The sequence below is a fragment of the Bombus flavifrons genome, chromosome 3, assembly GCF_040668555.2.
Source record: "Bombus flavifrons isolate JBK064 chromosome 3, iyBomFlav1_principal, whole genome shotgun sequence".
Lineage (NCBI taxonomy): Eukaryota > Metazoa > Arthropoda > Insecta > Hymenoptera > Apidae > Bombus > Bombus flavifrons.
Genome location: NC_138444.1, coordinates 17,813,161 through 17,826,738, shown reverse-complemented (window position 1 = coordinate 17,826,738; position 13,578 = coordinate 17,813,161). Strand labels below are relative to the sequence as shown.

The following is a 13,578-nucleotide window of genomic DNA, read 5'->3' as shown; positions in this document are numbered from 1 at the left end:
AAAGAGAGACCCGTTATATGGAAAATTGTTCACGTACGTATAACGTGTATGCAATTTTCACTGAAATCAAAATAGAAAGCGAGCGATGGAATTGGAACATTCTTTCGAGTATTATGGAACTTGTACTATCTTTGACGATCTGTCAGAATCTGCGTATTACATTATTTAGAATATACTTTATCATATTTATTGGAAGATCGAACAATAGTAAATATTGAAACGCAGTTATGAAAATAGCAATGCTGCAAGCTGTATCGTGATAAAGTACCGTACGTCGAGTCGATACGTTGTAATGTGTTTCAATAAAATATTGCAGACGTATCACGCACTTCACGTGCCTTGCTACTCTCGTTGATTCTTTATCCAGAAAAATCGTGGCAGTTTCAACATTTTATTATTTCCTTAATGTTTATTCCTCGTGCAGCAGTAACTACTTTTTCTTTTACAAAGCTGTCAAATATCAAACAATCGATGATAATACCAAACACTTTGATGGGAAAATACTTAAGAAAGTAATTTTCAAACTAAAAAGACATTAGAGATAAAAATTCCATTTCTTTGAATTAAATATCTTTCAAAGGATAAGTCCGCTTCGCATTCGTTTGATTTCGTACATTTTCATATTTTTATTGAAAATCCGAGAAAAACTATTTGTCGATTCAGCGTACTGTACAAGAATTAACGCAGCAAGCAGATGTAGCACGGTTTAACGGTAAATTTGCCAGTTAATCTTCCGTTTGGCGATGGTTTCATGTTAAACAGGGAAAAGTTAATAATTCATGTCGTCAATTGATAGTTACCTTGTTATGTCAGTTTACCTACTTATAGCAATGTTAAATTAGAGCGAAGAATTAACTGAAAATTACGAATGCCCCGCGATATTGCAATAAAGTATGGTAAACAGATGTGAACGACGATTTGTATTCTGACACAATTAATTGCTAATTAGCCGATGATGGAATGTTTCGGTATCATAATTTGTCGCATTTCGACCAATCTCTAATTGTTTCGGTATACAAGGAACATGTATATGTTTATTCATCGATTTAATGATATATTAGTACGTTACATAGAATCGTATAATTTATTCCATTTACAAACGTCACGGTTTATTTTTAACGAGCGTGCAATGATACTTAACGAAATGATGAATACTATTGTGTCGCATAAAAATTTATTACATTTACCAACGATGTAGTTTATATATAAAATATAGAAAAAGTAGTTTTACACGTTCGTCTCTTGTAATCTTCGTGTTAAACCATAAACATCGACGCGTGAAAAAGTGATCGAGACAAATGAAACACAATCGTTCACAATTTTTACAGAAAGACCAGAATCTTATCGAGGTTACAAACACTCCTTGTCATATAATATATAAAAAAGTATAAAATAATAATTAGTCGCATAAAGTTTAACGCGTTCGTACTTGCGTCTACGTAGAGGGAAAAGAAGAAGAAAAGAAATGCCGTGAGAAAACAGCCCCCATTCGAGATCATTATTTCTACGTTAAATTCAAGTCTCGGCAGCCGATTTTTTTTTCTAACAAGAAGAAACGAAACAAAAGGGAAACCGAGGAACGAAAGCGAGGCTTGAATTCTAATTGCAGCCCGAGTGTTTTCTTATTGACGTTGCAAATAAAATCTGTGACTAGCCAGTGACGGGAAAGAACGAACGATAGTTTCACGAGGGTTTGCAACCGCGATTTAGGACGTTCATCGTCTTTATTAACGATGCTCGTCGCCGTGGCGCGTCACGCCAGGTTGAATTTAATTCGCGGCAATTTGTAATATTGACTGTGCAAATTATTTCCCCGGCCGTGACGAGGTTCTCCGCCGTGCTCAACAAGTTCAAGTGCCACTTCCGGAACCCGCCACGAGTGCCCCGGCTGCACTTCATGAAATATACAAGATTTTTCACAACGCCACGACCTTCGTGTTTTAGTGTCGGCAGAGCGTTTTAAACCTGCGTTTATTATAAATGGCCGCGAAACTTCGCCGCCCCACTGCGGAGGCTTAACGAGACACGTTAATATTTCCACTGTGTTTCCTTTCTTTTTTTCTTTTTTCCTCAAATGTTTCCCTCGCCAATTTTCGTCTACATTCCTGGGAAATACGGAAACGCGCTTGTAAATATTTCTTCTTCTTTTAATTAATTAAAAAGATGTTTGTTATTCTGTTACACGGAGAAGGTACGGCGTAAATTCTTACGTTCCGTTTCCAACAAAATTGAACAATCCATTCCGAAAACTTATCGCGATAAACCGGGCAACTCGTAGAAAGAAAACTGTATTTATACGTTTGCATTTATGAAACAAATTGCGTGATAAAAAGCGTAGACGTCTTCATAATGGACATAAAATAACGTAATCGAAAATTGTACCACGTAACTCGACGCTAATTCCTCGTATATCTAATTTATGCTTCGCTGTAATTTGTATCTAACTCTACGAAGGATATATTAGGTACGATAGATATTTCGTTATTAAATATCTCAGCCTAACTTTTTATCTTTCTTTTCAATTCCGTTTGAAATTATTTGGCTTCTCTTTTAGCAAGACAGCTCTCGTTGAAAAATCGGTTAAAATAGAATTTACGAAGTGTATAACAAGAGAGAGAGAAAGGAATCGAATTTCTAGAGTTCGTTTATGCATCGATTACCCAATCTCTGTGCCATCCACGACTGCGATAGAATCCTGGGATCTGTAGACAAACGAGGCTCTACCTTTCCAGCTCAACTTCTCAACAGTACTCTAGAAGTGCTCGTATTCTTTTACCAGAATATTCGACAAGAGTGTCATCCTCGGGAAAAGACTCAAATCGGTTTTCTCGGAAACGTGCTCGATCGTTGTTGAACCAGTGAAATAGACTTGTATTCGGACGACGATGCTCGAGACGATTATATCATCAATTAAATAAATTAAATAAACATTTTAACAAAGCGAAAAAAAAGAAAATAAATTTCTGTAACGACACGTATTTTATGTTTCGACGCTTATGTCGATAACGAAACCCTCGATTCATTTGGTACATTGCAACACGTTAATTTTGCAGAAGAATGTCGTAGCATTTTATTTCAATAAAATTGGCCTTCTATACAGTGTACGAACCATTGTGTAAGCGACTGCATATGCCTATAAGAAATTATTCTTCTTCTATGTCAAAGTCTTCTACTCTCAAAGACGACAAATGTTCGTATGCTTCTTATAAACTTACAAGCTTTTGTTATATAAATCGAAGATGACTCGAACAAGGTGAAAGAGGTACCTTATCATTGAAGACAAATTTACCTTCATCTCGAACACAGAAATCCCTCTCATCAGTGATTTGCACGGATAAAGATAACGAAAACCAATAATTTTCGCTTCGGGAATCATCGCGAATCTTCACTTTCGATCAACTTGTATATTAGGCTTCTTTCACCGTACCACTCAGGTTCTTCCATTTTAATCAGTGGATTCAGTTCCGTAAGAAAGTCTGCCACGCGAGAAGGATCGATCCCTTTATAGCAGTTAGGAAAATAGGTTCGTTTCCTTGGTCGTGAATGAACGGTTCCGTCCAAGATACGCTGTACCCTGAAAATCAGAAGAGCCAATTAACGAAGCGAAGATCCGGAGCTAATCGCGAGACTCGGCTTACTAGAATCGAACGTAAACAGGGTTGTAAATTTTTTCAACTGCGTCACCGTTTAATTGAATATCGAAAACGATTGCGGGAGTTTCCTGCTCTGAAACCAGTTTGGATATGAAGAGGCTGTCGCGCTGAATCAGCTTCTAGACGTTTGAAACTTGGGTTCTCGGTAGAAACAATAAGTATTGTTCGTGAAAATTTACGCGATTATTATCAAAAATTTAACGCGTACTTCATCGATATGGTGAATCTTAATTTATGGTAATTTACGATGAATGGAGGAGGAAATTGTACGATGTTCGCAAATAATATCCGCTCGAATCGTGAAAAATATATCGATGAAAAACTGGATACTTAAATCTTAGAAGGCGAATTAAATGTTGACGTGACAGGCTGTACTCGGTAGAGTAGCGAATAAAAGCGAAAAGAAAGCGTGTGCTCGTATTTACTGTGTATCCAAGTATAATTTAGACTATCGAAATTAATTCTAGTCTATGATCCGTTTATGCTTCATTGAGCCGATCGTTAAGCCTCCAAGCTCGGTCCTGCAAACGTTGCAGCGGTACAATATAGGAACACTGTTTTGCTTTACGGCGATCTGATTGCAATTTCGTGGCTGTGAATTTCACTTGAAGATTGTTTCGTCGATATCCATAGAGGATAACGCTACGAGGCGTAACATCGCGTCTAACATTAAGTAAAATTTCATGAAACTAATACACATGGAAACACGAACGAGCTAATTTTTCAATAAAAATTAAATTTTCAGAAATTCGATTATATTAATAACTTGTCCCGTTGACAAAGAAAATACCACTGATACGTTTCATTTTATTTTTCTAATGTATATGGGATGGAAGTTATATTTTCTCGGACTGAATTCCGCTAATAAGAGAAATTCTTCCGTTTCCATCGTCCTCTGCAAGAATCTAGCACACGCTAATTCCAATGTCCTGATTTCCGGTAAAATCCGGCGATGACACGTTTATCGAGCGATTCCCTGCTGGCTTTCAAATGAGATTTCTCCGCGAATTTGCTCCCGATGTTCCACGTTAATTTCAATCGCGTCGTCTTACATGTAATTAAACGAGGAAATCGAATTAAGAGTTCTTAAGCCGGCAGAGGGGAGATCAGAGATTAGCGAAAAATCAAGAACCGTACATTAATCCGGTCTAAGTCGAGGCCTCACGATATTTTTCCATCCCTCTGTCCCTCATCGTCGTCCATCATTTCTCACTTCATATTTTTCCATCCCTTCGCGCTACATTCCCTGTCCCATTTCTCTTTCCTCATTTTCTTAATTGCTGATCCCTGCACGATTTTTTCGACCGGAATTCCGCATTCTTTTTCCCTGAACCGTGATAAACCCAGATACCGAATCCTCTTGAGACTATATAATATCGATTTCACGGCTTTCACGGAACTGAAATCATTAAAAAAGTTTGCGCCATGTATCGCAAAATAATCTCTATATGGAGATTCCAACCGTTTCGATGAAAGTGTTGATGAAAATGTGAATCTGTACAAACGTTCACGGCCTGGTTATACAGGGTGGTTGGTAACTGGTGGTACAAGCGGAAAGGGGGTGATTCTAATATAGAATAAAAAATTTTTTTTTTTAATTTTTTTTAATCATAAAGTTTATTATTACAAAAATTGCTGAAAATGTTGCCCATTCTGCCGAACACGTACTTCTGCTCTTCTAATTAAATTTCTATGAACGCTTTCTAACGTATTCGATCGTTTTAAAGTATGAAAAGCTACAATGATCTTTTCTTTCAATTGCTCCAAACTTGCGATTTCTTCAGAATAGACAATTGATTTAATATGGCTCCATAAATAAAAGTCAAGCGGAGTTAAGTCAGGAGAGCGTGGTGGCCAAGCTATTGTTCCAGCACGACCAACCCAGCCTTGGTAATGTTGGTTTCAAAAATCTCTTGCACGACGATTAAAATGTGGCGGTGCACCGTCTTGTTGAAAAATTAAACTTCCTCTAGTTCTCGACGGTACATCTTCTAATAATTCCGGTAGTTTGTTTTGTAATAAATCGAAATATGCTGCTGACGTTACATTCAATCGAGACAACGATCTACAGTGAGATCCGTTATAACGAGACGCGATAAAGTGAACGCGTACCGAGCGAAAATTCAAAGTCGATTTTCTCGAAAACAAAGCTTCAAACGAAAAATTTTTATTCTATATTTTCGACTTCTTTTTTCGCGTAGAATCACCCCCTTTCCGCTTGTACCACCAGTTACCAACCACCCTGTATATCTCTCGTTTATGTCTAACGTCAATGGTATTCTTTTTCCAGAAGTTATTCATCTGTGATACGTTTATAATTTTATCGATTATGGGAACTCTTTGTTAATTCCAATAGATACGATTTTCGTTGAAACTTGAAACAAGATTCGCAACAATACGGTGTATTATTCACACGTGTGTTAGAAATTTGTCTCGTAAACTACGATCACAATCGGAACAAATCATTCTATTATTGAACGTCGATGATATTTTTGCTCGATAAATCCCATGTTCTATGAAGAATAGTTCAATTTATTGAACAACGTATATCTTTTTTAAGTCGATATTTGATTAAATGCTAGCCTTTTTATATTTGTAACGTCGTTTATTCTGCCAGCTTTTTCAATGTCATTTCTCTATACTATCAGCAGTGCGCAGTTGAATTTTAATCGATACATAGATTTATTTTCTGCGAGGATTTTTAACAATGCGATTGCAATTGATACGGCTTCGTAAAGCGAAACATTTCAAAACCTGTTCGATCTTCTATTTCAGGCACGTTACAGCAATTCAAAAGCGAAGACATAGCTGGCGAAAAGCTGTTTCAAAGATTAAGCGCACCCTACACAGAATCGTACATTTTCTAAACTTTTAAAACGTTCATTTAAATGTATATATATCTACAATGATACAAGCGAATGATACAAGCCAGTCGAATCGCAAATTAAATATACCGTTTCAAATCTTTGCGAATTTATATTGGAATTGTTAAGGTAAAGAGAGGATTCGGAAATACAAATAATTTAGTTTATTCAGCACACAACAGTTATACACATATCTTATACTCTGAAGACCTCGTAATCTACTCGCACGCACGCCTGTTGTCAATCGACTCTTCCAGATACTTCTAATAGCTTCTAACGGTCCTTTGTCTCAACTCAGACCAGGACGCCCTCTAACGCTTACACACACATTCACATGTACAGTGTAAATGTATCATCTCCCTAACAGGAATATAAAAACTTTCTTTAAGTGAAAACGTTTTCGTAAGCATCTTCGCAATGTCGAAGCCGCTGGTCTCGGACAAATTCTTTCTATGATTTGAAAACCAGTAACTGTTGAGAATTGTGGATCTTAATTGCCGAAATAAAAGTAAAGCAACACTAAGGTTACACTTAGAATTCATATTAAAATAGTTTTAGATTTATTTAATAAACGATATGCAGGATCTTCGTCTCGTTTTTCGAGACGTCGCGTACACGCATACTTCCACACACTCACATTCACATACGCGTGTCACTGCTACGCGGCCAATCTAGTCTAGCACACGAGAGTCTTTACCGGTTTCTACCCTTGGACCAGTCGCGTACTTGACGTATCAGTGTAACTTTTTTTTTTTGTACGTGGAGAAATCCTCATGGACACTCCACTGTTGCTAATAGTCGGCTAACAGCAGAGTAGTGTCGGACTCCTAGCGACTAAAACTTCACGATGACCATCCTACGCGTATGACAGGACTGCTCCAGGAACCTCTTATGAATTATCTTCCGTTGCACCCCCTTCCCGCGTCCTCTTGTTCGAGCCAGTCCTAAAATTCTCCGTCTGTTTAGTTTGGCGTTAGGGGGTGCCATTGCTCCTAGCGCTATCGCCCCTTCTAGTCGTGGTCCGTTGGGACGGCGATGAAGCGGCTCTAGGCCGCCTGACTGCCATCCTCCTCCATCGTCTTATTCTACAAGGGTGAGAGTTTTTCTTTTCTTTCTCTCCCTTTCTGCTCGCTCCTTCGCGAGCATAACTCGCTCGCAGAAGAGGCGGACGGCCTCGTATTCCTGTGACCCTCTCAACGTCGCTTCTACAATCACCGAGGGGGTCAGTCTTTCGCCTATGAAACGTATCAGTGTAACTAGGTTTCATATAAAGTTGTTGGAGTGAATTGTGATTTATGTGTGTTCGTTCAGTGTGTATTCCATTGTGAGTGCTGAATTCATAATAAAGTTTAATAAAAGCAGAATTGATAGTTGTGTTACGACTCAGCTATTTTATTTTATCATCCAACCCTCAAGTTTACGTGACAGTCGCGTAGGACTTTCTTCCGCGTAACTATTTGGCTGAAGAATCGACGACACATTGATGGGCCGCTCGGTCCATCGAAGTTGCCAGACCCTTTTGGCCTGTCGGCAACTTTCTCGCAACATTGTTTATGGTTCACTCGATATTTCTTAGTCAATCTGTCCACGATACTACACTGATAATAAATAAACTAATTATTAAAATTCTCTGACATAGCAAAATTGTAGTATATTTGATTGAATACGAGGTGTTACGACCGTTCGCGGAGAGACGCGGTCGCTAGGAAAACGCGTCAGCGAGAGGCGTAAATTCTCGCTACGATTCTGTTAATCGACGCCGCGAAATGGTCGTTCCTCTGTTTCGATTAGGATAACAGAGGTGGTTCAATGAATGTAACACTGTATTAACAGGTTAACATAAAATAATATATTTAACAATAATATAATGAACAAGCCACAAATTGTTTTACACTGAATAAGGTAATATACTATAGAAAGTTGATTCGACTACAATACAATACAATAGTACAATACAATACAGTACAATAGCTTTCAATGAATTCGTTAGACTTCGTGATTTTTATTTTGCTCGTCAGATCTCTCGATATGTATCGTTCGACTCGTCAGAAGGGACTGATCGCCTTTCGATCATTCCTTTGTCTTGTTTGGAAGATGACCCCCGCTATGCTCGGGTCACGCCACTGATCACGCCATGATCACGCGTGTCACCTTCTTGTGTGGAAACGTAACGGATAAAATTCGACGTTTCTAGAGCTCGCTGCTTGGCGACAACTATGTGCTTGTCGATACATTGTATATGATCCGCCGGGCAGATAAGACGATCTGCCTGCGACTCTGTAGGACAGCGAGCGACGGTTAAGAATACGGCCTATGGAAGGCCTCGTGGTATAACACGAGGGAAAAGAGATCAACTGTTCCCAACTATAAATCAAATATCGCGTGTTTTAAAAATTCTTAAGGCGTATCTGTTGAACATCGTTGCTTCACTGCGATATAATATATGTTACCTGATCCACAAACTCACAACCATATACTTCGAGATTTCTAAATCGTGATACGTTCCAACTCCATGATCCTGATCCTTCCGTGATCCTGAGAGCCATTGATGTTGCGATACACCGTTTAAATTGATCCAAATCGGTGATCGAGATTGAGATCGTTGAACTCCAAATTCAGTTCGGATTCGTGTATTCCGGGAATATGTCAGATGGATTCCGTGAATATACTGGGTAGATTCCGAGAATATACCAGTTGGATTCTCTTCACCCCAGGCTAGCGGCTACCTTCGATACCCTGTTTGTCCAAATCGTACGATCTATCTATATAACACGAGACTCGTGTTTTATACAGCGTATATTATTGTTATCGAATTTAATATTTAATATTTACCGATCTAGAGGTAACATGTGTCTGATGTATTCTTATTCTTATGATATTTGTACGACTTTGGTATCTCTCTTTTTCTTCCATCTGTCTATCTGTGTCACGTTGCTTTCTGATATTGCCGTTGTGCGATCTGCTCTGCTTTTCTGCTGCTTCGTGAGTGTCGTATTCTTGTTTCACGGAGATTAAATCGATTTCCGGTGATCCTGCGTGTTGCCAGTGCCTTTCGTGCTTGGCAAATGTTGTGTTCTCGGTGCTTCGTACCACGAGGGAGTCGCTTCTTTATCCCTCGGCTTATACCGTATTCCACACTCTGTTCGTTCCTTTTGCATTTCAGGACGTAGCGGCGTTTTTATCTATTTGCAGCTTTCTACATCTACCTACATTGTCGAGTAACACGTATATAGCGCAACGGTTAGCGCACGTATAACGTGTTTCGCGTATTTTTATAGTGGATAATTAAATCGATAGTTCGATGATCGAAGTCGTGTCAAATTTTTCGACAGGAAATTCCTAGAATTAATTTAATTCGTTTTATTTGACACGTACTATACACGGATGATTCTATGACGATCGAAGTAATCGAAATATCGCATATGTTTCAGGCGAGAATCCAGCAGCCATGCAGCACGGTGGTTGCGCGAATCTTCAGGCGACGTCGTTCGTTCTCATCGTCATCACGATGCTATTCCCGTCGCTTTTCAGGTGACCGTGATGTCCTAATTACACTCTGGGCCTGCAGTTCGAATGGTGCTAACTCCCTTCATTCTCGCGGCAAATGGAACGCGAGAAAATTCCGAAGAATCCGAAGTAATTGTCTTTCCCGGCCCATATGTCGAGCTTTGCAAGGAACGGACGCACTTTCGCATTCGAAATCGATTTTTACACCGAAAGCCGATAAGCAGCAACCAGCCGAATCAATTCCGACTCGTGATACGAAGAAAGAAGACAGTAAGAAATCAGCAAAAACTTTCTCCACGGTATACGCAGATTATTATAAGACAGAGAGGGAAAGAGAGAGAGAGAGAGAGAGAGAGAGAGAGAAACGTTTGCGCTGAAACCACTGTTTTACACGAGATGTCGTCAAAGGATCCGATTGTTCGACAAAGGACTTTCCTCCTCCTTTCGTTTCGTTTCTTTTTCAATACATCGAACTGCATAAATGGAAACGCGAAATTTCCCCGTGACAGACAACGAAGTTTTCCCCTTTATCGTGAACATTCGTCGATCCTGTTTACCGAGCTCAAGGTTCGCCCATCTCGTCTACCATATCGTACGTGAATTTCCACGAATATTTTTGCGTATGGCGGTTCCAGCGGTTCGCTTTGAACGCTGCACGATACCAAGAGAGGATTCTCCATTGCCTTTTACTCGGTCGATCTCTTGGTTCGCATGTAAAAATTGGGAACGTATCCTTGTGGGCTCATACTGCGCACGAACATTATCAAAACGAAATAAAGATAAATCGAACGTGAATTATCGTGATTTGAAATTCGTTCAAGCAGATTAACATATCAATCTTTTTCTCAGAACGAAAATCGCGGCTCTTCCCGTTCCTTCCGACGAATAATTCTATTAAAAAAAAGAGAAAAAAAGAAAAGAAAGTGATCTGACTTGTCGCAGCTGAAACGCCGGGAATCGAACAGAGTTTATTTCTTTGAAACTGAAAAAGTTTTGGGAATAAATAGCGACCTAGAATTGTTTATCCGAATGGAGCACGCGTGGTACACGAACCGTGCCAAAAACAGGCGAGTACGCGTAATACTTTTTATCGTTGTCATTCTAGTTTCATCGAATGTAATTGCATGTTCCGGTCTTTTTAATCCTCAACACGGCACCGTTGCATTAGCATATTTACTTTTCAAGTGTTTTGTTTTGTTTGATGTTTCCTCTTCGACACGGTGATAGCTTTTATCGCGTAAAATATACAATGTCAAATGAAAATAAAATATATTCTAACGTAAGTTATCGCGATCGCTTATGATCCGATGATAACAATTAAGGGGTTACAGGAATCGAAGAGTTTTACAAAGAATTTTAGATTCAAATACGCTTCGATTTTATTCAAAAGCTGATGAATTTTTTTACTTTACCAACGATCAATTTAACTATTAAACCATTGAACTATTAAAGTTTGATTAAGTTCGACGAGTGAACCCATGTTCGAATCCTTTGTGATTCACGCGTTGAAGAGTTTCGCAAAGAGAATATTTTCTTCGATTGTGTCGGAAACTTGGTCGCATTTTTTCCAGCTTGATAAAGTTCGAACGTATATCCAGGGAAATTTTCGTAAAGCAGAGAAGTTAAACGCTGGCCGAATAACTTGGAAATTAAATTAGAAACGCGTCTTGTCAAGATATTCACCGAGTCGCGAGAAACATCGTTTCTCGATTATTTGCAAAAATCTCCAGTCGATAATTCTGAATCTCATCCGAACATTTCATACGGATTTCATCCATTGAAACAGTGAAAATCAAACGTGATGCTTCTGAGATGATTTTCATATCTAAAGCACATCGATATTCCTCGTACGCGTTCTACGTTCATGCGTGAAAATAAAGGGAATAGAGTCTCGGTCGATTGAACAATTTACGCAGCTCGCCTGTTCCATTTTGCGGGGGTTTCGCGCGAGTGAAATGTACAACGGCGGATTTGGCAGAAAGAAACGCGAACGACAGACGCAAACATTACGGCGTTGTGTCGCGCAAGTTGAAGCGTGAAATAACGGTTGGGCCGTGGACTCTTGAAATTATTACACGATATAAAATACTCGTTTCTACGCGGCGCCAGAAGCGTTGTTCAACCGGCCAGACAATGACCGTTCATAAAATTTCGAATCACTCGCTTAGCCTCCTCTGTGTTTATTGCGCGCGACTATGCAAATTTGCTTTCACTTCGCTCCGCCGCTACAAATTTAACACTTTGATTACCAGACCGTTGCCAGGACAATCATTTTTGCATCGGTCACTGGGCCCCACCACCGACTGGTTAAATGCGCTTGTATAAACGCCGGATATACGCGATCGATCTGTCCAATTCACGTCCGCCCACTCTATGACGTACAACCGCGCGTATTAATCGCTTTTCTCGCACATCGCCGATACCTTTTATTTTTTTATCCTTTTCTTTCCTACTTTTTTAGTTTCATGTACGCTTCTTCGATGCATCTGGCGGGGAAATGGTTGACGCGAGTCGTCGACCCGTCGGCGACTACGAAAGCCGATCGTGGGACTTTTACATCGATCAGTGGGAAATCGCGAAGAACGATCGATTCCCATTACTTCGGTTTGTTTCCGACGCGACAAGCTCGATCTTATCGTGTCTTTTATTCTTTCTAACACGGTCTTTTGTTTTTTAAAATTATTTTTCCACAAATTGCGCAGCTCGCACGAAACTGTACATCGAATCGGAGGATGTTTTTTACCATCTCTTTGTCTTTTTTTTTTTTTTAAGCAATACAACACGCTTCACGCTGGCTCAAATATTTTTCCACGCAAAGCTAAACCGATATACCCATACAAAAGCAAAGAGGAAGTTTTAATTCTGCGCTGTGTTCTACACATCGACTGTCCCTCTTTCGGAAACGATCCAATCGAGAACGATAAAGTTGGAATAACAATGAGCCTCCTCTGTTGAAAAATTACGATTCCTTCAATTACATACAGCATCCCTTTGTGTGCGGAACCAGTGTGCGGGCTTTCAATCAACTAAACAAAACGCCGACACCGCTGAAAAGCAAATAAAGAGCACGTCACGTCGTATTAAAAAATAGTAATATCGGCTTTTTGGTTTTCGATTCGTATCCTCTGTTTCTATGTACTCTACCCTTCGCTATCTAACAGCTCGAACATTTCGGTCAATTTATATTAAACGATATGTTATTAGCAGATTGTACATCAAAATTATTTATTTTCAAATTTATCGTGTACTAATATTTTTTCCTTCATCGACTTTTCGATATTTTACTGCGCACGGACGATTGTAGTAATCACGAAGAATAAAACTATTAGATTTCATATATCAAAAACGAACATATGATACCTACGAATGCTGGTGTACAAGATACGCTATGTTTCTTCCGCAAAATGGTACTATTATATTTTAGAAATAAAAATAAGAAACAAACGTAGGCTGGAATCAAACAAGACTCCGATACGTTCTTATTTTTACCTATGTCTATCGTAATTTTCTAATAAAACATTGACGCGCCATCTTTTTCTTATTTTTACCATTTC

At 39.2% G+C, this 13,578-nt stretch overlaps 1 protein-coding gene and 1 long non-coding RNA gene across 4 annotated transcripts in view; one reads left to right on the top strand and one right to left on the bottom strand.

Annotated features, from left to right (window-relative positions):
* The window catches only part of LOC138178061 (zwei Ig domain protein zig-8), a 368,687-nt gene extending 355,401 nt beyond the window's left edge, over positions 1-13,286 (top strand). For all 3 annotated transcript variants that reach the window (XM_069109482.1, XM_069109481.1, XM_069109480.1), the window contains one exon: positions 9,949-13,286. In XM_069109482.1, coding sequence (XP_068965583.1) covers positions 9,949-10,052 — 104 coding nt within the window. In that variant the 3' untranslated portion in view covers positions 10,053-13,286. The remainder of the gene's footprint in view (positions 1-9,948) is intronic.
* Positions 3,019-13,578, bottom strand: part of LOC138178063 (uncharacterized) — a 272,249-nt gene continuing 261,689 nt past the window's right edge. The window contains exon 3 of the long non-coding RNA XR_011172592.1: positions 3,019-3,574. This is a non-coding gene — a long non-coding RNA (uncharacterized LOC138178063). The remainder of the gene's footprint in view (positions 3,575-13,578) is intronic.